The 23,628-nt window shown below is 45.4% G+C and overlaps 3 protein-coding genes across 10 annotated transcripts in view; 2 read left to right on the top strand and 1 right to left on the bottom strand.

Annotated features, from left to right (window-relative positions):
- Positions 1-3,751, top strand: part of dmtf1 (cyclin D binding myb-like transcription factor 1) — a 50,655-nt gene extending 46,904 nt beyond the window's left edge. For 3 of the 5 annotated variants that reach the window (XM_069909589.1, XM_069909588.1, XM_069909592.1), the window contains 2 exons: positions 796-928; positions 2,504-2,696. In XM_069909589.1, coding sequence (XP_069765690.1) covers positions 796-928; positions 2,504-2,649 — 279 coding nt within the window. In that variant the 3' untranslated portion in view covers positions 2,650-2,696. Of the gene's footprint in view, positions 1-795; positions 929-2,503; positions 2,698-2,765 lie in introns of those variants that run through there. The other 2 variants (XM_069909590.1, XM_069909591.1) reach the window with 2 other exon arrangements.
- tmem243b (transmembrane protein 243, mitochondrial b) lies at positions 3,548-20,837 on the bottom strand. Of its 4 annotated transcripts, none has more exons than XM_069909595.1 (6): positions 20,641-20,833; positions 15,215-15,353; positions 14,509-14,748; positions 9,150-9,200; positions 5,793-5,897; positions 3,548-4,239 (listed from the first exon to the last, which is right to left on the bottom strand). In XM_069909595.1, exons 3-6 carry the CDS (start codon positions 14,584-14,586, stop codon positions 4,117-4,119), a joined length of 357 nt encoding a protein of 118 aa, XP_069765696.1. In that variant the 5' UTR covers positions 14,587-14,748; positions 15,215-15,353; positions 20,641-20,833; the 3' UTR covers positions 3,548-4,116. The 4 variants fall into 4 exon arrangements, 3 of the variants coding, with proteins under 3 accessions (XP_069765696.1, XP_069765695.1, XP_069765694.1); XM_069909594.1 differs by lacking the exon at positions 20,641-20,833 and adding an exon at positions 15,834-16,193; XR_011348260.1 differs by lacking the exon at positions 15,215-15,353 and adding an exon at positions 4,345-4,497 and having other exon boundaries at positions 4,149-4,239; positions 20,641-20,837.
- A 628-nt stretch (positions 20,838-21,465) lies between these two features.
- Positions 21,466-23,628, top strand: part of dclre1c (DNA cross-link repair 1C, PSO2 homolog (S. cerevisiae)) — a 51,231-nt gene continuing 49,068 nt past the window's right edge. Inside the window, exon 1 of the mRNA XM_069909873.1 lies at positions 21,466-22,921. The gene's annotated coding sequence lies outside the window, so the exon portion shown is untranslated. The remainder of the gene's footprint in view (positions 22,922-23,628) is intronic.

Raw genomic sequence — 23,628 nt, forward strand, 5'->3', positions numbered from 1 at the left:
CAGATGCACTGACATTCCTACTTGCTCCTGCCTGACTGATATATTAGATGCATCTACTAGAACAGTATAAATTGATTACAATATGCCCAAACAGGAAAAGAGATACAGTAAAACCCCTGTTGTCCAGAATTCAAGCAACTGGTTAAAAAAAAATCCCAGAAAGCAAATAGGTAAAAAAACAGGTTAAAATTGGCACGCTTTCCTGTTAGTTTGCCAATCACACAGCACATAATCAACAGGCAGGCCAAACCATCATTGAATTATACAGATGATGTTTCAGAGGGAAATGTGTAGTTAATGCAAGGGCAGCATTGTGTTACTAATGAGAGAGGGGCCCATTGAAGAGACTGAAAACAGCAAGGAAGAAGCTGCAGGAACCTGGAAGGACATGTTTTCAAATTCCTGTGTTCTGTACCAGTCAGGCCCAACACTGACATCTATCTGATAGTCTTGATAATTGTCCAGGTGTGGCCGCTTCCAAATCCAATCCATCATGCTACCTTGCATTTAGCACTAGTGAGCTCTATCACAGGTCAGAAATGGGCACCTTCACTGATTGCTCAATGTTCAATGCCATTCACAACTCCTCCGCTCAAGCCTGCACACAGCAAGACCGGAATAATGTTCTGCAATAACATTCCCATTGCCAAGGTATCAGGCAGTGATCATCTCCCAGTGTCTGGTTTACCATCATCTTCTCAAGGACAACTGGGGACACGATAGCTCTGTCACTGATCTCCATGTCCTAACAAGCAAGTTATAAAAGTAACATCTCCCAACTCTTCCTTTTGCCAGGCTCTGGTATCTTCCAATATAGAAGCAGGCATTGATGAAGAAACGACATTGATTGTTCCCCCGGATCACCGATTTATGCAGTCAGCAGATGACATCGACAATGATTCTGTTTTGCCATTATCGACACTGACCGGTAAGGAATCCCAGCGACGTGGTTAACGTGCAAATTGAGTGAGACATGAAAGGCTGCAAATGCTATGATTGTAGTAAAAACCCAGAAATGCTGGAAGAACTGGCAGGTCTCACAGTGTCCAGAAGAGGTAGAGATGTGTGTTTCGAGCCTGACCCCTTCAAGGTACAAGTAAAAAGCAGACAGGTGCCTGAATTACCTCTCTTGTTCCATCCCTACTCAATTAACACCTTTTGTCCCTTGTGCATTCTTCCCTTCCCTGCCTTTTGAGCACCTTGGCTCGGTCTGCCACAACAGCGTGGATCTCTCAGTGGCCAACCTGCTTTTACCTTTAAGGGCTCAGGCTGAAACAGTATATCTGTCTGTCTGCTATGGACATTGAGACAGGCAGAGTTCCTCCAGAAATTGTGTTTTTACTACAAACTTCCATGTTTCACATACTTTTTAAATCTCATACCTTAAGGGCTCAGACTCAAAATGTTGGTTCTATGTATTTACCTCCTATGGATGATGCAAGACCTGCTGAGTTCCTCCATCATTTTTGTGTTTTAACATGCTAATTTGCTTCTGCAGCACCTTGCACTGGTGATCTCCAAAATCTTGCTTTGCATTTCTCATTTTACCATTCATGTAATGCATCCACAATGTGTCCCAGGGTATGGGCTGGTGATGTGTAGGCACTTTGCCACCATACCCAGTTCTGTGCTGGGAAGCAGACAAATTTCTATTTGGCAAACCCAGTTGCACCATTAGCTGCATGGGTACCTGAAAGCACAAAGCCAGCCAACTGGAGGGTGACAGTGTGTTGTCCTGTCGAGAACCTGCATCGGAACTGGGAGAGGGAAGGTAGTCAATCTACAGGGGTGAGAAAGGAGGGGTGGTTCATTCGTATAACTCAGCACAAGAAACAAGAGGTTACTGATCAGATCTGCACTCAAAGAAACAAAGGGTATTGAAGTCTTCCTGCAGGGGAATGAATGAGAGTAGGGATTGAAGGAAATATACAAGATAGTCAGCATCTGGAAAAATAGCACTTCAGGAAACTGTCTGGGAACTCTCTCCACAGATGCTGCCTGACCAACTGATGTTTCCAATGGCGTGCTTTTATTTTGAAATATTAACGCCAAGAAATTGGTCTTTGAGGGCTAGAGTTTGATTAAGAATAATTACATTTTGAGTACTAAAATGCCACCTTGTGTGACAAAGTACAAATTTTTCAGAATATTTTAAAATAACTGCTTAATAATTATGACATGCCAATTGGGGAGTACTGAATCATTAACCTCTAAACTTTCACAAACTTTGCTCATGTAAAATCCTGGAGTTGCCAATGGATCTGCAAACTGTCCACAATTTGCTGCTCGGCCTGCTGACCTCTTCCTGCTGTTTTTTTTTTGCTCCAGATTCCAGCATCTGCAACTCTCGTGTCTGAAAAATCTCTTCCAAAAAAATTAAATTACCAGCTTTCTTAACATTCACCTTTCATACATTGGTTTTGTGCGTATTTTCCAAGCTCCATGGATGTAATGTTGGTAAACTATTCTGCCCCTTTGTCTCTCAACTGGTTTCATATCTTAGCTAATTGGCACCTGAGGCAATTTCTCAGCCTTGAGCCAGGCATGGTGAACTCCAAGGGGTGCACGTCAGAGCCAGAAAGGGAAACTGCACTGTCTTGTGGAAGGCAAGACAACTGTGGACAATGCTGGTCAGTTGGCCCCCTTTAGTCAAATGCAATAATGTCATAAAACTTGATTCTCACCTCGTTCTAGTGTTTTTAACTTCCTTTAGAAATTTTTTTAAAACCTTGAAGGATTGAGCCACTGTTATGTCTTCTTTGCAGATCCTATTTTACAAACCCAAGGAGTCTGCTCAGACACCATTGGCTCGGCCTTGGAAAGCCCAGATCATGAGGACTAAGGAAAGCCCCTCCCGCAGAACTGCAATGGTCAATGAGCAATGCTGCTTATTCACTGTTGGATGAACATTGACCAAGGAATCCTAATACTTTCATGGTGCTGCCTTCAAAAGACAAAATGAGATGGTTAATAGAATTATCAATCAATTTCAAAATTTTGGGTGCATATATTTACTAAATATGACCTTGTGCCAAGAAAACTGTACATTTAATAAATACATCACCCTTCCCCCGACTGCTCTCAAAGGTTGACAGAAGATTTAATCAGTTGAGAAGCTGAAATGGAAGAGTTTTTAAAAAAATGTTAACAGGCGAAGTTTCAAATGTTAAAATCGTCACAGCTTACATTTTGTCCTATTCTTCAAACCCAAAAAAGCCTTGAAGCACATTGGGCTGTGTAATGGGACAAAGGCTGTGACGCACGCACATTCAGCCACTGGATGCACGGTGGTTCGAATGTTCCATCCATCTTGCTGTGACCCTGGAGGATGCAAGGAATGAGATGCTGGAATATCTCATCTGGGGGATGGAGAACAAGAGCATCCTAGTTGCACCAACCTCGAAAACAAGACGCAGTCAGTTCCCGAGATATGTCAGAAGCTGCACCTGAAGAACTCTGCACAATAGCAGAGTTCCAGTTGTGAAACCTCCACAAGATACTCAGCATTCAACTTATTTTTATGCACAAATAAACAAAGCATAGTATGTCCAATGTATATAAATTATTTTATTACTATTTATTCTTTAAAACAAAGTAAATGCTTTTTTCCAGTTGTGTTGTCTAGTACAAGTTCAGTCTTGGTTTGGCTAGATCATTTTATTGTACAAACTCAGTAGAGCAAGTAGTTGCATAGTGCAGTCATTCATTCATTAATTAAGACAAAATAAAAATTTGTCTTGCAGTATCTTAATTTCTACTTTGTGAAATACTTTGTTGAAACAGAATAAAGTTCCAGTGCTTTATGTAATTTTAAAAAAACTGATTTCAGGAAGAAAACACCCTTACAAAAAGAGAAATGTGTGTATTTCAAAACATTGGCAAGTCTGGAATGTTCATTTAGTGCAAAGTTTTAAAATTTACTTTAGAAAATATTTCTAGCATTCCGAAGGAGACATCCAGTTCAACGTGACCATCTGAAGCTCACTCCACCTGCACAAAACGTCGCCTTGCAGTGTGCAGACCAAAATTCACAATCTTTCTTCTAAACACGTCCTTGGTGATGCCTCCATTTTGAAGCAGGGCACAGACACAAATTCTCTCCTGAGTGCGGTGAAATCATTTCCCTACATCGTGAAAGTACAGGTTGGCACAGATGCACAGCAGGCTGATGGAGACCAAATTGTAGTAGATGAGATTGCGGAATTTAGGCTCCAAATCCCCTTGGCGATACCACCAAATCTGAAAAATACAAATTTAGTGCAGTGACAAGAAAATTACTCCAAGTCAAAAGGTTTCTGAGGGCAGGATTTGCAAGCTTTCATTTTTATCGTCAAGAGTACATACAACCCTGAGCTTCTTTTCCTGTCGTAAAGTTCTGGTCTCTTTACTTGAAGAGGGATGTACTGGCCTCAGAGGTGATGTAGTGGAGGTTCACCAAGTTGATTCTAGAGATGAGGGGGTTAGCTTATGGGATCGAGTTGCCTGGGACTGTTCTTGCTGGAATTTAGAAGAAAAATTATGAAAGGCATAGATAAGGTAAGTAAATGGTTTCCTTGGGGAGGGGGGTGAAGAGAGCGAGACCAGAACTACAGGGCAGAACTTCAAGATTCAGGATGGAGATGAGGAGGGTAGTGAATCCTTGGAATTCGCTGCCCATTGAAGCAATGGAGGCGACCTCAGTAAATATATTTAAGACAAGGTTGGATAGATTTTTACATCATAGGGGAATTAAGGGAAAAAGCAGGTAGGTGGGGATGAGCCGATCATCAGACCAGCCGTGATCTCATTGAATGACGGAACAGGCTTGACGGCCAACTCCTATTTCTTACATTATAAAGGAACTCTTGCAGAAGCTGACTGACTGTCAAGAGAGACCATTGATCTCCCCACTCTCAAACTTTTCTTCAGACTACATTAAATCTGCCTTTTCCCACCAATTTATTTTGCTGCTGTCGTATCGACCTTTCCCCACAGTTGAATTTTCATTAAGTGTAATGGGCTTCAAAATATTTGCTTTAATCATTTTGATGCCACGGGCATTTTATCTATATTTTCTTTGTGTTGGCAGCACCTCTCTCTATCTGCCCTGGTTCACTAATTTCACATCCCCTTGTTTGTTTGGAGCTGTGGACCACTGTAGCAGAGCTAAAAGGACCAAGGCTCCAAAGGTAGTCAGGTGCTGGGAGAACATCTCAGAACAGCTGCTACTGCCCATTCACCCCACAAGTTAGCTTAGCATTTCAAAATGTAATTTGAATTATTACCCATCCCTTTCCAAAATCTAAGTAAATACAAAATGATTGACTACATTTTAAAATCCATTCAGCTTTATCACAACTGCACTTGTAAGATCTAGTTTTGAAATTTGCTATTTTATTGCTTCACTCCAATCATTAAATTTTTGGTACAGGTTTCCTGGACCTTTACCTTAATGTATGCCTTACAAAACAGTGCTGACCACAGTTTGTGCCATTGATTCACAACAGTGCTGTCCTCATTGGCACCAAGTATATGGCAGCTCTGTCCCATTTCACAGCTCAGGTCGATTTAGCAACACTCGTACCCTTGTACAAATTTCCCTGCCTTTTCAGATGGCCGTGTGACCAAGAATAGTTAACCACCACAAAGTCAAACAGAAGGCATCATCTCCAAATCATTTGCTCCATTTCTTTAGTGCACAATCATGTACAGAACACACCCTTCTGCCTCCACAGGAAAGTGATCTCTAAATGTAATGTCAACGGTATTGAATTACCATTACTCAAAGGAGAGTTGAAAGTCATGATACTTACAAGAACACCAATCGAGACGCAGCTCAGTAAAATGCAGAAAACAAAGAAAATATTCAGTGGCTTTGGAGGTAATTGAGGGAAAACAATCGCACTAATCACCGTTACCTACAAGATGAAATTAGTAAAGCAAACAATAAGATGGATTATAAGCAAGGATTGATTTGACACAAAGCAACAACATTCCAAATAAAAATATTTGATTGTCAATGTTATCTCTTTGCCCTCCCTCCTTCCAAATCTGCCCCGGCCTGTTCAACCATACACCAACGTCAAACACCGAGTGCAGTGTCTGTAGCCCAGGGTGACAATTTTCCATTCACTTCTTTCATTTTTCCTGGTTGAGTCACCTTCACACAGATCTCAGCCAGCACCATCTCTATTTGGAAGGACTATTTGGTATGACATACACAGTGAGTGGTTGGGCACTGAGGAGTGCAGTAGAACAGGGATCTAGGAATACAGACTCATAGTTCCCTGAAAGAAATATCACAGGTAGATAGGGTTGTAAAGAGAGCTTTTGGCATATTGGTCTTTATTACATCAAAGTATTGAGTGTGGAACAAGCTGCCATCTGAGGTAGTGAATGCAGGCTCAATTTTAACATTGAAGAAGAATTTGGGCAGGTACATGGATGGGAGGGATAAGGACTGGGTGCAGGTCAGTAGGACAGAACAATAGTTCAGCACATACTAGAAGGGCCAAAGGGGCCTGTTTCTGTGCTGCAATGTTCAACAGCTGACTTTCAGTCTCCCTCATTTCCACTTGATCCCTAACACTTTGCTTTACTCTCTGCAACTTAAAAAGGGGTTTGATTTCTGCTGTCAGCTCTTTAGTTTGAACGTGTCTGGGCCCATAGACTCTTCCAACATGCTCAACTTCCAAAACACACACCTTGTCAATTAAAGTTTACATAAAAAGCAAAGCTCTCTCCATCTTGAAAATGCATTGCTTACAAGACAGTTTTTTTTTGGGGGGTGGTGAATGGGGTTGGATAAAGAAGAGAATGAGATTAGAGAAGACAATTGAAAAAATTGATTGAAGTACAAGGAGAGGTTTTAAAATTAGACTCAGAGGTACCAAAAAGTTCAGCATTGAGCAAACCAACTGTATGGAGCGGAAATGGAGTTTCAATAGTATCTCCAAGGTCAAGGTAAGAGCTGGACATCTGTGACTCTTAACATTCAGGGAGAACAGTGTGAAGAGAATAATGTACTCATCAAAAATTCAAACTCATCACATGGTGCAGAAAAGTCAAAAGGATTTGTTCCAAAAAGAAGCAACAGGGCAAGGTTGGATTAAAGATTAAAATTGCAGTTGCTCGAAATCTGAAATAAAAACAGAAGGCTGGAAGCACTCATCTGTGGAGAGAGAAGAAAAACAGTTAACACTGTGCCTCTGCAGATGAAGGGAGGAGTGGCCAGTCGACTGCACGTCTTCTTTCCTTACGGGACCGCTGGCAGAGAAGCCACTGTGGTCACCACTCGCTGGAGAAACAAAAGTTGCAGAAGGAATCTCGAGTGAACTGAAAAAAGCTGGAGGGACTCAGCAGGTCAGGCCCATCTGTGTAGAGAGATGTAAATCTTGGCAAAGGAAGCCACATGCAGATGTTAAGGAGCAGATGAGAATCAACAGGCGTCACGATCTTTCCTTCAGTCTGGTACAGAGGTACCAATGCACAGATCAGAAACAAGCTACAGAGAATTGTGAACTCAGCCAGCACCATCATGAGCATCTCTCCAACAAGGTCACCTTTAAGAGGTGGTGCCTCTTAACCCAGGAAGCAATCTATTTAACTTTTTTCTCTACTGCCTCCACGCATGTACACCCTTTTAAAAACACCCACATGTACTTCAGGTGTGAGCTTTTACTGAGCCCCTTGTAAAACTAAAGCAAAACTCCTTTAAAAGACCTACCCATGTTTAATTTCATCACTCTTCTAGCTCCAGAGACGAAAGATCCCAGAGAAGAAAAAGTGTTGAATTGTTTACTGTCATCTCTACCAAGCTGTAGTGTTATGTGCGCTATCCAGGCAAGTCAATCATAAAAGAGGTCGTGGAAGCAGAAAAGCCAAACTGCAGGATAGTGTTAAAGATAGAGGTACACATTTAAGACAAATCAAGAACAGGTTCCATTAGTGAGAGGGATCACACCACAAGCTCAGATAGAGATGCACCAGTCTAAATGGATTGGTCCTTGCAGAATAACAGTGCTGTCCTTCTGCCCATAAAAGTAAAACGCGAGAGTCTGCAGACACTGTGGTTGGAGTAAAAACACGAAGCTGGAGAAACTCAGCAGCTCAGTGTACTTTATAGAGCAAAGATACACAACCAACGTTTCGAGCTTGAGCCCTTCATCAAGGTATGAGCAAAATGTCGGCAGGCACCTGAACAAAATGGTTGGGGGGAGGGGCACAAGCACGGACTCAAAACCAGGGCGTAATAGATGGATAAGGGAGGGAGGGAGGGCACACCAGCAAACAGGGGGGTGGGATGGCTCTGTGAAAAGAGAGGGAAGGGGGTGGAGAGCTGGAGGAAGAGAGGGATGGAGAAGAAGAGAGTGGGCTAGCAGAAACCGGAGAAGTCGATGTTAATGCCATCTATAATCTGCTGTGACTGCCCAGGAGACAGAACGCTGACCCTGTTGAAGTCAACAACCAGTCATCAATGGCCACTGACACCCCAGAAGATGGAGTCCATACACTCAGCTCCTGGGTCCATTGCAGACTCTCGCAGGTTTCCTGCCATAACAGATCATTTTTACAGTAACAGACTTGAGCAGAGCTGAGGATTCAGTGTGACATGTTATACAAGGCAACTTCCCCACCCTGATGCTTGATCCAGCAAACTACCCTATATTCCAAAAGCTCCCTACACATCTGAGTTTAAGCATTTATTGTCCGAATTCATCTACTTATCACTCTACCGGACAGAGTGGCTGCAATCATAAAGCTTTCACAGTGACCACTGCCACTACTTGTAGTACTGTCCAGTCTCTCTTGATCTTCAGGCTATCACTGATCTTCCCTTTGCTCTCCCCTCCCCTTGCCCTTCTCTGGAAATCAAACGTTACTTTCTGTTATCCCAGTTCTGAAGAAAGGTCATCTCCTGAAATTATCATTTTGTTTGCTCTCCCTGTGGATGTTCAAGCCTGAAACTTTGATCCTGTGTCTTTATCTTGACCTGCTGAGGTTCTCTCCCAATAAATATGGTTTCTCTTCTTAACCAATCCATTTTGTCAATGGAGAGGATTTAGCATTTGCCTTCATTTTGCCAATTATTGCAAACAGAACATTCGTAGATGGTGCTAAAGAATCACTACTGATAGAGAGCTGCTAAGATTCAAACTCTTGGTACTTACTATGAGAAACACGGCGGTGAAGACACCAAAAACAAAGTTGATAATTCGATCCTGAAAGAAAATGAGAACATGAAAAATCTCAAGCTACATTCAAAGCATTTAAATTCCACTCAATATTGCTTCAATCTGTAAGCATCTGGGGGATTTTTTTTTTGTAAATAATATTTTTCATCATTTAGAAACATACAGGAGAATAGAGAGTCATGAACCATGTGTTCCCCAACCAGAAGCCCTGGATGAATCAGAGAATTCTCAACCTGCTGAAGGCGTTTAAGGCTGGGGATTGGAAGTCCAGCTCTGAAGCAAAGTGGCAATTCCGGAGGAAGCTAGAGACAGAGACATGCCAGCTGTGGCAGTGAGTGCAGGCCTACAAAGCGAGGGCACACACTATAGATGGCTGCAATGGACATAAGAAATAAGAGCAGGAGTCGGCCATCTGGCCCATCGAGCCTCCTCCTCCATTCATTGAGATCACGGCTGATCTGATCACTGACTCAACTCCACTTACCTGCCTTTTCCCCATATCCATTAATTCCATTTTTATGTAAAAATCTAACAGAACCTTAAATATGTTTAATGAAGTCTCCTCATCTGCTTCCCTGGATAGAGAATTCCACAGATTCACGACTTTCTGGGAAAAAACAGTTTTCCCTCGTCTCCGTCTTAAATCTACTCCCCTGAATCTTGAGGCGGTGTCCCCTAGATCTGGTCTCACCTACGAGTGAAAACAATTTTTCTGCCTCTATCTTTTCTATCCCTCTCATAATTTTATATGTTTCTACAAGATCTCCTCTCAGTCTTCTGAATTCGTGAATCTAATCCCAGGTCAACCCCCCTCATCTCTGGGATTAACCTGGTGAACCTCCTCTGGACTGCCTCCAAGACCAGTCTATCCTTCCTCAAGTATGGAGACCAGAACTACACACAGTTCTCCAGGTGCGGCCTCACCAGGACCTTGTACAGTTGCCACATGACCTCCCTGCTCTTGAATTCAATTCCTCTTGTGATGAGGCCAACATTCCATTTGCCTTCTTAATAACCTGTTGAACCTGCAACCCAACTTTTTTGTGATTCATGCACAAGCCCTCCCAAGTCCTTCTGCACTACAACAGGCTGCAGTTTTTCACTATTTAAATAATATGCTCTCCTATTTTTCGTACCAAAATGGTTGACCTCGCATTTACTAACATTGGACTCCATCTGCCAGACCTTTACCCACTCACCTACTTTAACTATATCCTCCTGCAGCCTCTCCATATCCTCTGTCCAATTTGCTTTTCCACTCAGTTTAGTTTCATCTGCAAACTTGGCTACACGACACTCTGTTCCTCTTCCACATCATCAGCGTAAATGGTGAATACCTGCAGGCCCAACACCAACCCCTGCGACCCCCCACTTACCACTGTCTGTTAATCAGAAAAATACCCATTTATCCCATCTCTCTGCCTTCTGTCAGTTAACCAATCCTCAATCCCTGCCAGTATATTTCCCCCGACTCCATTCACCTGGATCTTATTGATAAATCTCTTGTGCGGCACCTTATCAAACGCCTTCTGGAAATCCAAATATACAACATCAACCTGTTCCCCTCGAAGTTGCTTTACTTTCTGATGAACCAAACACTTTCTATGCCTGCTTTGAGAGAAGAACCAAACAGTGTCTACTAAAACCCCTGAAAAGGCTGAGGACCCTGTGCTGCCTGAGGGTGATGTCAGAATATCATTCAGAAAGGTGACCTCGCATGGTGTCAGGCTCTGACGGTGTACCTGGCAGGGGACTGAAAATCTGTGTCAACCAACTAGCCTGAGTGTTCACAGACATTTTCAACCTCTCGTTGCTGCAGTTAGAGGTTCCCACCTGCTTCATATGGACATTAATCATCCCGGTACCAAGAAGATCAGCGTGAGCTGCCGCAACAACTACAGTCCAGTAGCACTAACTTCTACTGTGATGAAATGCATTGAGAGGCTGGTCATGGCCAGAATTAACACGTACCTAAGCACAGATCTGGACCCACTGCAATTCACCTATCGTCACAATCGATCCACAGCAGATGCAATATCGCTGGCTCTCCACTCAGCTCTGGACCATCTCAAAAACAACTGCATATGGCTAATCTTCATTGACGACAGCCCACCCTTCAATACCATTATTCCCTCAGCTCTGGTCGAGAAGCTACAAACTCTCAGCCTCTGTAACCCCACTCTGCAACTGGACCCTTGACTTTCTCATTGGAAGACCTCAATCAGTATGAATTGGAATCAATATCTCCTCCTCTCTGATTATCAACACAGGTTCACCCCAAGGATACGTGCTTAACCCATTGCTCTACTCATTATACAACCATGTCTGTGGGGCCAGGCACAATTCCAATTCCATTTACAAGTTTGCCAGTCTTGCAGCATCCATGAACATGAAATATTATCAAGAAATATTATACAGTTTTGGGGTTGAACCAGTGATCACCCATTTCAATTCTCCATCCCATTCCCTTGCTGACACGTCTGTCCATGGTTTTGTGTACTGCCAGACTGAAAGCACCCACAAATTGGAGGAACAACACCTCATCTACCTTCTGGGCACCCTCAATCTGGATGGCATAAACATGTCCAGTTTCTATTAGCTTCCCTCCACCCTTCCCATCTCTCCCTATCTCTCCTTTCCTCGAACTCTCTTTCTCTTACCCCAGCTCTATATTCACAGAGCCAATTCCCACCCGCACAATCAATTCTCACCTTTCTGCTCTCCTGGCCTCCTCTCCATGTCCAATTAACACCTTGGCTCAGGCCTGAAAGGTCAGTAATATATCTTTACCCCCTATGGATGCTGCAAGATCTGCTGAGTTTCTCCAGCATTTCTGTGTGTTTCATTACCCGGGGATTCACTTTATAATAGAACTGGCCTTAAGGAACAGAAAATCTCTTACTGCACCCCAAGTGCATCCACATTGGATATTTTGGACACTATTTTTAAAAAAGCGACTAATTTTAGGTTTTTTTTAATGTAGAGAGTGGTGGGTGCATGGAATGGGTTGCCAGCAACGGTAGTGGAGGTGGATACGATAGGGTCTTTGGATAGGTACATGGAGCTTAGAAAAATAGAGGGCTATGGGTAAGCCCTGTAATTTCTAAGGTAGGGACATGTTCAGCACAACTTTGTGGGCCGAAGGGCCTAAATAATGCTGCAGGTTCTCTGTGTAACTTTGCAAACAAGCATTTACAAACCCGTTACAATTGTCTGACATTCCTTCCCGACAACAGCCAAAGCAGACAAACCCATAATTTCAAACTTAAATAAACATTAAATAATAACCATCACACACTACCAAGTTCAGGAGAGAAGGGAACTTCAAACATTTATACAAAATAATCCATTAAAAGTCAACTACAAAGTTGACTAAAACATAAAGAACACAACTACCAGAATTGAACAAGGATACTCTAAAGTCCTTAGAGGGATGATCCAACACTGATCCAAGTGGAACCACAGGCAGTGAAGGCTCGAGACAGGATCCAAACAATGGACAGAGAGAAACTTCACCAAACACAAAAGTCTGCCTACGGTGTGGTTAGAGTAAAAACACGATGCTGGAGAAACTCAGGAGGTCAAACTCTGTACTTTACAGAGCAAAGATGAAGATGCAGAACCAAAGTTTTGGGCTTGAGCCCCTTCATCAAGGGATGAGTGAAATATAGGCAGGTGCCCACCTGTAAATTGGAGGAATAATGCCTAATAAATTTTCCATTTGGGACGGCATTAACAACGACTTCTCCGGTTTCTGCTAGCCCACTCTCTGTTCTCTCTCTTCCTTCCCCATCCCTTGGACTCCTTTCCTCCAGCTCTCCACTCACTTCCCTCTCCATTCACAGAGCCATCCCCTTCCCTCTGCTTGCTACTGTGCCCCCCTCCCTTCTCCACCTATTACCTCCTGCCTGTAGGACTGTGCTCCTCCCTCTGCCCCGCCCCCTCCCCCACCATTTTGTTTGTGCGCCTGCCGACATTTTGACCCAACCTTGGTGAACAGCTCAAGCCCGAAACGTTGGTCCTGCATCTTCATCTTTGCTGTATAAAGGACACAGTTTGACCTCCAGCATGGTGTTTTTACTTGAGGTTCAGCTTGGAAGAGGCATTACATTTTGTGCAAAGACAAAGGATCAAGAAAAGGAAATATCAAATGGGATGGTGGAATCACACATCTTTCGCACAGGAAGTGATTCACTATATCACTGTAAACTCCAAATCAGCACCAACTCGTTCTTCGACTGACATTTGAACTTAATAAGAAATGGGGACAGTATTATTGCAGAATTTCATGTACTTTTGAACATGTTCATTCAAAGTTTTTCAGATTTTTGATCTTACTGCTTCAATCTTCCCTCCCTTTCTTGAAATACTTTGTTAGGACTCAGAATTGAAAATAATTTATCTAATTTAAAATTATTAATATTTGAAAGTTTGAAATGAAATGTCAATTCCAAATATTACAAGATTACAAAGATTTGTTTTGTTCTCTGTTGAGAATAACTGTAAATTTTTGTGTTAGTTTCATAATCTAAAAATAAATTGTTTTGAATACAGTTCATCTTCTTTATCAAGCCCAAAAAACACTTAATAAGAATCAAAACTGTCCGTGCACCTGGTTCTGAAAATAAAAATTAATGACATAATGTGCCCTTCTTCATGGATTGTTATCAAAATTAAATACACTTTACCATATATACTCATGTAATAGTCCAGTTTTGTGGACCAATCTTTAGGATGAAATTTAGCTGGTCGACTACTACACACATTCTATTTTTGACCAGCGTCGTTCAAGGCGTCAGGAGCTCGGATGGCCGGGACAAGGCAGTAAGTCCACGTTCGGGGCATCGGGGGCTCCAGCGGGCGGCCAGGGCCTGGGTGAGAGATGCCGGTCGGGGCATCAGGAACTCCAGTAAGTGGGCAGGGACTAGGCGAGAGATGGTGGCCAGGGCAACAGGAGATCAGATGGGTGGGTGGCTGAGGCGGGAACTTGGATGGACAGGCAGCCGAGGCCTGGGCAAGAGACAGCAGTTGGGGTGGACGGGCAGTCAGGAACGCGATGGGGGGGTGCTCAGGGCCAAAAATAGGGAGTCGACTTTTACTCGATATCGACTATTATACACATATATACAGCAATCATCCGTAATGAGCTCAGGGATACATCAGATAACTGTCGACTTTCACCTGAAGAACATTATTCATTTAAAACAAATCAACCATTTCAATTAGGAACTTAATAAAAAGAAATGTAAGGTTTCCTGGTGCTTGAGTGAGTCAAATAGACTAATTTGGCCTGTGCTGGAATTGAGAGACTGGAGATCATGACCAACCCTCTTACCCTTGCTGATGTCTCTCCAAATAAGGGCCTGTTGTCTTGTCCACTTGTCCCATATGACCGCGTCCCATATTCATCCATTGCAACTTTACACAATATACTTTCAAGCAGACCAAATCTCAGCAGAGCTCCTTAACCATTTATCCCAAGCACATTGTGGGAAAAAAGTTATTCTCTTGGAGACATCTGATGTAAAGCACTTCAAATGCTTTTATTTTCTCTTGGTTTTCATGGTGAATTTTCCTGAAATGTCAAAGATGAGCCATTTAGAATAAATACACCCATTGCTGCCATTCGACTTCACACATCACAAGAAACAGAAATGGACAGTCTCCCAAGAGCAGGCAGAATCAAAGTCAAATTATATCTTCTAATAAACCATTACATTTTTCAAATAAATATATTGTTATAGGGAAACATCACGAAAGAGAACAGCAGGCAAATGAAACTTCAATTATCCAATTTTCTTCACAGCAAACAATTCTTTTTTGACTCTTCTGGTCTCTTTTTAATTGAATTCAGCTTACTTGGTAGTTGTTAATTATAGATTTTTTTTGTAATTTTCTTTAGTTACTTCTGTAGATTATTTTTTATCGAAGTACTTGTGGGCTACAGCATGAATTTCAGTGCATATACACTGTGAAAATTAGCATTTTGACAAAGAACATGTTGGATTATGTTTCTGAAGATAAATTATAAATGCACTGACTGTAAGGCGTTTGCACGTTCTCCCCACGACCACGTGGGCTTTCTCCCATGTTCCAGTGACGTAAAGGGTAAGACAATTGGACGCATGGGTGTATTTTTGCAGCGTGGCCTTGTGGGCCGGAAGACGTATTACTGATTATCTAAAACAGATAAAATCTGGTCAGTTCTGCACGAGATTTCCCCAGTGACTGTGGCAGCTTCCCTTTAATACCTTTCTCAGTTCTGAAGCAGGATTTTGACTTGAATTACAGGAACCTCTCAATGGACAACCACTTAAATTCTGCCCCCCACACCCGCACTGACATGTCTGTCCGTGGCCTCATGCACTGTCAAACCAAGAGCATCTGTAATTTGGAGGAGAAACACCTATATTCCGTCTGGGTCCTCTCCAACCAGATGGCGTTAACATCAAACTCTCCGGTTTCTGCTAGACGACTCCCCGTTCTCCCTCCCTTCCCCATCTTCCTTCCTCCAGCTCTCCACCCGCTCCCATTCTGAGCCCCCACCGCCGTTTGCTGCTGTGCCCTCACTCCCTTCTCCACCTATTACCTCCTGCTTGGGGGACTGTGCTCCTCCCCCTCCCCCTTTTATTTGAACACCTACCAACATTTCGTCCATACCTTGATGAGGGGCTCAAGACCCAAGCGTTGGTTCTGTATCTTTATCTTTGCTAAAGGACACTGTTTGACCTGCTGAATTTCTCCAGTGTCGTGGTTTTACTTTTTAGCCTCATGGAGCAGCTGGATTTATTATTCAGAGTTTATTCCTGGAGAAGCTCCTCCCCGAACTGTTCACTGAAATCAAGACCTAGATACTGCAGTGCTATGTCATGGAATTGGAAAATAAGAACCAAATGCTGGAAACCCTCAGCAGGTTGAGAAGCTGGACTCATGAAACAAACTTTCTCACTGTCTCTCAGTATACGTGACAATGAACTTGATCTTGCAGCCAGGGCATGTCTGTGGGAACAAAGTCATCTCTGGTTGTCCTCTCTCTGAAATACATACTGCTCCTACAGATCAGATTTGACCTGGTACTTGCTGTTTTTTTTATTGTTCTGTAGATTGAGCGTCTACAACTTTTGGATTACCTCAGCGGACGTGCAGTGCATGTCAGCAAATCAAGGCAGGGTGCAACGGTTACAGTTCCTGGCACAAACTGCAGGTCACATGCAAAAGCAGAACATGCACTGAAGTTTCCACCATCATCTTCCGAGAAATTAAATTAAAATGTTTGAATAGCAGCGACAAGACAGTTTCTCACATTCTTGTTTCATCTCGACCTACACAGTCACAGTCAAGAGCCTTGACTTCAGAAGATCCAATATACCAACAAAACTGCTGAAAGTACTAGCCCTCAGACATTCTCTTACTATTTAACCACTTGACTAACCATTGCCAAATCGGTTTGCAGAGTTACATGTAACTGCAGCAGTGGCATATCTAGGTAAAGTGGTGCCCCAGGGCAAACACTGACATTGTGCCTCCCTCATGATAAAACCACTCAAAAAACTGCTACACGCCAACCGTGCTGCCCGAGACATGATATGAGCAGCCGATGAGGTACTGTCATAGCGCGCAGCCAGGGCAGGCTGTGACAGCCCTGCTGACCGTCTGGCCTCTGGCACCTCACCTGGCCACTCATCGGTGCCAGCAGCTCAATGGGAAAAATGCCCATCTTCACTCCCCATAATTCCCCCATGCAGCTGGAACCGCTCTGCATTTCCCTCGCTGGCAGAGCAGTTCAGTTGCGTGGAGGGTTATGGGTAGGGAAGAAAGCCATTTTGGTCATTGATCCGACATTGAGCCGCTGCCAGGTCCCCCTTGCGTGCTGGAACGGCCTCGAAGGGGTCTGATGAGATGCCTGCCGAGAGCAGCACTCCGGGGCGCTCAAGTGGGATGGAATCTGATTTGGGCTAGTCCTGCTAGTGACTTGGATATTGGGAGGGCAAGGCGACGACAGTGGCATCCCCCTTCAAGTGGCACCCAGGGTCTGTGCCCTAGTTGCCATACCCTAGATAGGCCTACAATCTGCAGTAGTGTGGGAAGAATCCAGGGGTCTCTGAGAAAATAAGACTGACATGTTCAAATCCGGCACTGTTTGTGAGGAGTTTGTATGTTCTCCCCGTGTCTGTGTGTGTTTCCTCCCACCCTTCAAAACATACAGGAGTTGGGATAATTAGGCTGGAAGGGTTCATGGCTGGAATTATTCTCAAGCACTATATGGGCATCATGTTCCGTGCTGACATTGTGGGCCATAGGGCTTGCCCCATGCTGAATTGGCCTAACATTAGCTGAGGTAACAAGAAAACTTTTGTAAGAACAGTGTTCTTGATAAAGCAAATGGTCACAGAATGCACATCTACCTGGATTCCACTGAAAAATTCAGTTTACAAAAATGTTTTTCACACTTGTCAATTGTGCTCATTGTTGACATCTGTTCTCTTGAGATTTCCAGTGCTCTTAGGTAAAAAAGCCACAGGGGGATTTTTTTAAAAAACCACAAGAAGAGCCTAACAAAGCAGAAGTCGATCTGCCAGGACTTTACAAATGGGGTTTCTTTGGAATGAAGTTCCACCCAGCAATGTGGACCCTTCTTTTGTCTCCCACTGAAGGTGATCAACCCACTGAGTTCTTCCAGCAGACTGTGGTGAGGTTCAGATTCCAAAGGAACCAACCTGGAGCTAACTCTGCCTCGAGTCTCGTGCACTGCCAGACTGAGACCACCCACAAATTGGAGGAACAACACCTCATCTTCTGCCTGGGGCCCCCCAACTGGACTTTTCCGGATTCCATTAAGAGCCCCCCCCCACCTCTTCCCCATCTTCTTCCCTCTAGTTCCCTCTCTCCTTTTCCCTCTGTCTCCTTTCACGGAGCCAAAATCAATTATCACCTTTCCTCTGATCATATCCTTTTGGCTGTTAGTCTGGACTCCTCCCCGTCCCCCCCTCACCCACCCCCCACCCAACCCTCTCTCTAGCCTTTAGTCAAGATGCCAGCTTGCTTTTTCACTCATACTTTGAAGAAGGACTTGGGCCCGAAACATCAGTGATCTATCTTGACCACCTATGGACGCTGAGAGACCAGCTGGGTTTTACTAACTTACTAACTCTGCCTCCCGGGCCACATGCTTCCAGGATGCCCTGCTTTTTAAGGTGATGTCCTGCAATGTTTCTAACTGTACTTGTCTCGACTCTGTGCACTACCTAACTTATTGTATCGCTGCTCCACACACAGTCACCCCACTTATTTACTATTGCACTACCTACTGCACAGCTTGACTTGCCTGGATAGCAAGCAATTTTTAAAAAATGCTTTGCTTATCTCAGCACGTAGAACTATTCACCTGAAATATTTTTTGCTTAAGTTCTGAAGCTCCCCTCAGTCTGTATCCAATCCAACAATGTGCCAACTAACTCCATGAACCTGGCCAGATAACATAACATAGAACATTACAGTAAGGCCCTTCAGCCAATGTTGTATTGACCTATATAAACCTACTCCACGACATTCTAATTTTTCCTATATCACATCCAAAGCCCCTTACATCCATGGAAAATTAGAATGTCCCTATTGTACCAGCCTCCTCCACCACCGGTAATACATTCCAGGCACCCACCACTTTGTGTCAAAAAAAAACTTACCCCCGACATCTCCCCTAAACTTTCCTCCCCTCACCTTTTCCAGATGGTCTCTGGTGTTTTCTACTGTCGCCCCAGGATAAAACTGCTGGCTGTCCACCCTATCAATGGCCCACTCTCACACACCTCTATTAAATCTCCTCTCATCCTTCTTCGCTCTGCAAACCTTGCCTCATAAAACATGTTCTCCAATCCAGGCAACATCCTGGAAAATCTCCTGTGCACTCTCTAAAGTATCATTTCCCCTGATTTTTTCATAGGTCTTTGTTAACACAATCTACTTACAATCGACAATCACTTCTCCCAACCTTTTGACATAGACGTGTTTCCCAAAGTCACTCCAGAATAACTCCATTGTCCCAGAATCCCAGTTTCACTCAATTTAACTTACTGGAAAACTTCAAACTAACCTTTAAACTTCTGAGTTTTAGAAACAGACAGCACTCCAAAAGGCCAACTGTACAACTATGACAATCCTAAACTTTGTGTCAGAAACGAGCTGCTGCAACCCCTCCACAGGTTGACACCAGATGTGGAGGCACAGGGACAATTGACGTTTCCGGTTGAGGTGTATCACCCCTTCGTCCTTCAATCCCTGGGAGCCCAGTGACACATCATTGATCATTTCTCACTCCCTGGTGCCCAACACCAGTCACAACACCCAGGGCGTGATCCAATTAGAGCGTAATTTTCACATCCTTTTACTCTCGTCATTTGGACACGGAAGCATAGAATTGCACGGGGCTATTCAGCCAGAGCAAGTTTGCATTCCATTTCCATGGACCTCCAACACCTTAAGCCTTCCAAACCAAAAATCTTCCCTGTGAAGGCATCAGCCCCTCTTCTAGAGGAGATGTCTCAAGAAAGCAGCCTCTATCCTCAAGGACCCCCAGCCCCCAGGCCGTGCCCTCTTCACACTGCTACCATCAGGAAGGAGGTATAGGAGCCTGAAGACGAACACCCAGCAGCACAAGGACGGCTTCTTCCCCTCCGCCATCAGATTCCTGAACAGACAGTGAACCCCAGACACTGCCTGACTTTCTCTCGTTCTGCACTAATTTATTTGAAATGTAATTTAGGGAAAGGGGTGTGGGATAGGTGAGAAGGCTTAAGGGAGGGGGTAAGAGGGGTTGGGGGCGGGGGGTAAGAGGGGTTGGGGGCGGGGGTAAGAGGGGTTGGGGGCGGGGGGTAAGAGGGGTTGGGGGCGGGGGGTAAGAGGGGTTGGGGGCGGGGGGTAAGAGGGGTTGGGGGCGGGGGGTAAGAGGGGTTGGGGGCGGGGGGTAAGAGGGGTTGGGGGCGGGGGGTAAGAGGGGTTGGGGGCGGGGGGTAAGAGGGGTTGGGGGCGGGGGGTAAGAGGGGTTGGGGGCGGGGGGTAAGAGGGGTTGGGGGCGGGGGGTAAGAGGGGTTGGGGGCGGGGGGTAAGAGGGGTTGGGGGCGGGGGGTAAGAGGGGTTGGGGGCGGGGGTAAGAGGGGTTGGGGGCGGGGGGTAAGAGGGGTTGGGGGCGGGGGGTAAGAGGGGTTGGGGTGGGGGGTAAGAGGGTAGGGGAGGGTAGAGGGGGGTTGGGTGGTAGAGGGGTAGGGGAGGGTAGAGGGGGTAGGGGAGGGTGGGGAGGGTAGAGGGGGGTGGGGGTAGGGGGTAGGGGGTGGGGGTAGGGGGTAGAGGGATAGGGGAGGGTAGAGGGGTAGGGGAGGGTAGAGGGGAGGGTAGAGGGGAGGGTAGAGGGGGGGTAGGGGAGGGTAGAGGAGGCTAGAGGTGGGGTAGAGGGGGTAGGGACTCCCTCACTCACCGTCTATCGTCTCCGCACCGTCGGCCGAAAACAAATGGCCGTGACGTCACGACGCCTTTTAAAGGGCGGTGTCTGTTAAAGGGGAGGGTGCGCTCGGTCCGTCCGGTTCATCCTCCCCCGAGTCCGGCTGAATGAGTGAGGCTGGGACCGTGAGGGTCGGAGGAGAAAGTGGAGAGAGAGAGAGAGAGAGAGAGAGGGGGGGGGAAGGGTGAGGGTGAGGGTGTGGGAGGAGGGTGAGGGGGAGGGTGAGGGTGAGGGAGGGGGGAGGGGGGAGGGGGGAGGGGGGAGAGGGGGGAGGGGGGAGGGGGGAGGGGGAGGGGGGGGAGGGGGAGGGGGAGGGGGGAGAGGGAGGGGAGAAGGGGAGGAGGGGAGAGGGGAGGAGGGGAGAGGGGGAGAGGGGAGGAGGGGAGAGGGGGAGAGGGGAGAAGGGGAGAGGGGGGAGAGAGAGGGAGGGGAGGAGGGAGATGGGGAGGGGAGGAGGGAGATGGGGAGGGGAGGAGGGAGATGGGGAGGGGGGAGGAGGGGGAGGGGAGGGAGAGGGGGAGGGAGAGGGGGAGGGGGAGGGAGAGGGGGAGGGGGAGGGAGAGGGGGAGGGGAGAGAGGGGGGAGAGGGGGGAGAGATGGGGAGGGGAGAGAGGGGGGGAGAGAGGGGGGAGGGGAGAGAGGGGGAGAGAGGGGGAGAGAGGAGAGAGGGGGAGGGGAGAGAGAGGGAGGGGAGGGAGATGGAGGAGGGAGGGGAGAGAGAGGGAGGGGAGGGAGATGGAGGAGGGAGGGGAGGGAGATGGGGAGGGAGATGGGGGAGGGAGATGGGGGAGGGAGAGAGTGTGAGAGAGGGTGATGTGTGAGTGGGTGAGAGTGTAGGTGTGTGTTCATACAGTCACTTCCAATAAGTTGTAAACACAAGTGAAGCATGTGGAGGTCTGATGACCGACCCTTAATGTTACCCTCTGGATGGAAATTCCAGGAGAACTGGGTTGGTCAGGCAGCATCAAAGGCCAAAACAGGGTTAACACAGCTGAAGGATCACTGCTCGGCTTGCTAAATGCTTCCAACCTTTTGTAGTGTCTTTCGTTCCAATCTGTGTCACGATGGCGAAGATGGATGAGTGGAAATTTCCTCAACGAGTGTTAAGCAGGCTGAAGTCATCACTGTTCACTCCAGCCACAACCCAAACAAGCACTGACGCCAGCCTCTCCAGCAATTCTGAAAATGAATGAGGCTCTTCACTACCATACTCCGAATGGGATGTCTACTGGCCTGCTCAAAAAACAACTTCTATCACTATTCTAAAAATCTCTTCGCAGTTCCATCTGGTGGTTATCTTTTCCAGTGGGTAACAGGAGAGGAAAAGACGACAGAAGGTTGTGAACCAAACCAGCACCATCACAGGCATTAACTTCACTCCATCAAGAACATGTACAGGAGGGGGTGTCTTAACAAAGCAGTTTCTATCCTCAAGGACCCCCCACCACCCAGGCCACTCTCTTCACTCTGCTGTCATCGGGAAAAAGGTACAGGAGCTTGAAAATGGCACTCAGCGGCACAAAAACAGCTTCTTCCCCTCCATCATCAGATTTCTGAAGACAATGAACCTCACTTTCTCTTATTTTTGCATTAATTTATTTTGACTGTAATTTATTACAATATTTGCACCTGTGATGTTGCCACAAAACAACGAATTTCATGGCATGTTACAACAGTTTGGATTTATTGTTATGAACAACAGTGGCAGAAAATGGTTTGCAAAAATCTCTGAGATTGTCAGTATTTGAAATCGGAGTATTGGGTTTTGTGAATTCCACTGCTGAAATTTTGCAAGTTCCTGTTATTTAACACAAACCTCATTAGGTTGTCAGTTGCATTAACTACTTCCGATTACTATTTTCTAGTTGCTTAATTCTCTCCTGTTACCCAAGCAGATCTGTCAATACAGACATGTTGACCAAAGACAGATCTTGGCTGCATTCAAGAATCTCTCTTTCCCACTTTAACCCCAAATCATCCCCTAATCTCAGAGCACTTCAGAACAACCATCCCTTGCATTTCTGTTATCAAATAGTCAAAAGGAGCAACAATTCTCATCAGCTTTTGTGCCGTGCAGTTGTGTTCAGTTTGTTCACAGAGAGATGAGCGTGGAGACGAAGGCTACAATCAAAGGAGACTTTATTGAACACACAGGATGCAAACAAATCTTAATTACTACTAAATAACTGTACCGTATGGACATTCACATCAGACCCAGGTTGGACTCCGATACCAGTGGCCATCTATCTTCTAAACGGTAAGAGACTAAAGCTATAATGGTGTAATGGGCTCCAATACTGGTGGATGCTTACCCCACCACGCTGTCCCGCACACGTACACACTTCAGAGACAGGGACTTTTGAACACACTCCCAATTCCCTGTACCAATGGGGGTGCAGCTCTCTGCAAGCACAGATCTAATGCAGTACTGCAGCTCAGCTCTGTGTAGTGCACACCTTACCCACAACTCCTCCAGTGATGACCACAGTAGAAACCTGGCATGGAGTGATCTCCAGGACTTGGACAAAGGGGCAGAGAGAGAGAGAAATGTGGCGTGTTCGACACTTAATTCTGTTCCGAGCTGGGCATCTGGTCAATGATGACAATTAATCATTTAAATGAGCCAATGGTTAGGTGTGCACTAATGGGTGGATGGAGTCCAACCTTGATTGGCAGGTGATGTGACTTTCAAACAATTTTCAAACGGGGGGGGTCATGTGACCCTTTGCAATCCACAATGTTCCAGACAGGGAGGCCACGAGTTTCTCCACAATCTGCATGTAACACGCTCAGTGAGAAATTCTGTGCCCATTATCTTCCTCATTGAGTCCTCTCCCCAGAAGCAAGATCAATGATTCTCTGCAAAGTCCAACCCAATGTACCGCTCCTTTCTAGATGCTAACTTGCAGATGCATACCTCAAAGAAGGATGCTACAATAGGAACATTTAAAAGACTTAGAGAGG

This window comes from Narcine bancroftii, chromosome 13 (genome assembly GCF_036971445.1).
Source record: "Narcine bancroftii isolate sNarBan1 chromosome 13, sNarBan1.hap1, whole genome shotgun sequence".
Lineage (NCBI taxonomy): Eukaryota > Metazoa > Chordata > Chondrichthyes > Torpediniformes > Narcinidae > Narcine > Narcine bancroftii.

What these genes read in the sequence shown, in the direction of transcription:
- tmem243b (XM_069909593.1), bottom strand. Translation starts at nt 14,586, where the DNA reads ATGGATGAATATGGGACGCGGTCATATGGGACAAGTGGACAAGACAAC. An exon ending in TTGGAGAGACATCAGCAAGG is followed by an intron (nt 9,201 to 14,508) that starts GTAAGAGGGTTG and finishes ATTTTCTTTCAG; the next exon opens with GATCGAATTATCAACTTTGT. An exon ending in GCGTCTCGATTGGTGTTCTT is followed by an intron (nt 4,240 to 5,792) that starts GTAAGTATCATG and finishes TGTATTTTTCAG; the next exon opens with ATTTGGTGGTATCGCCAAGG.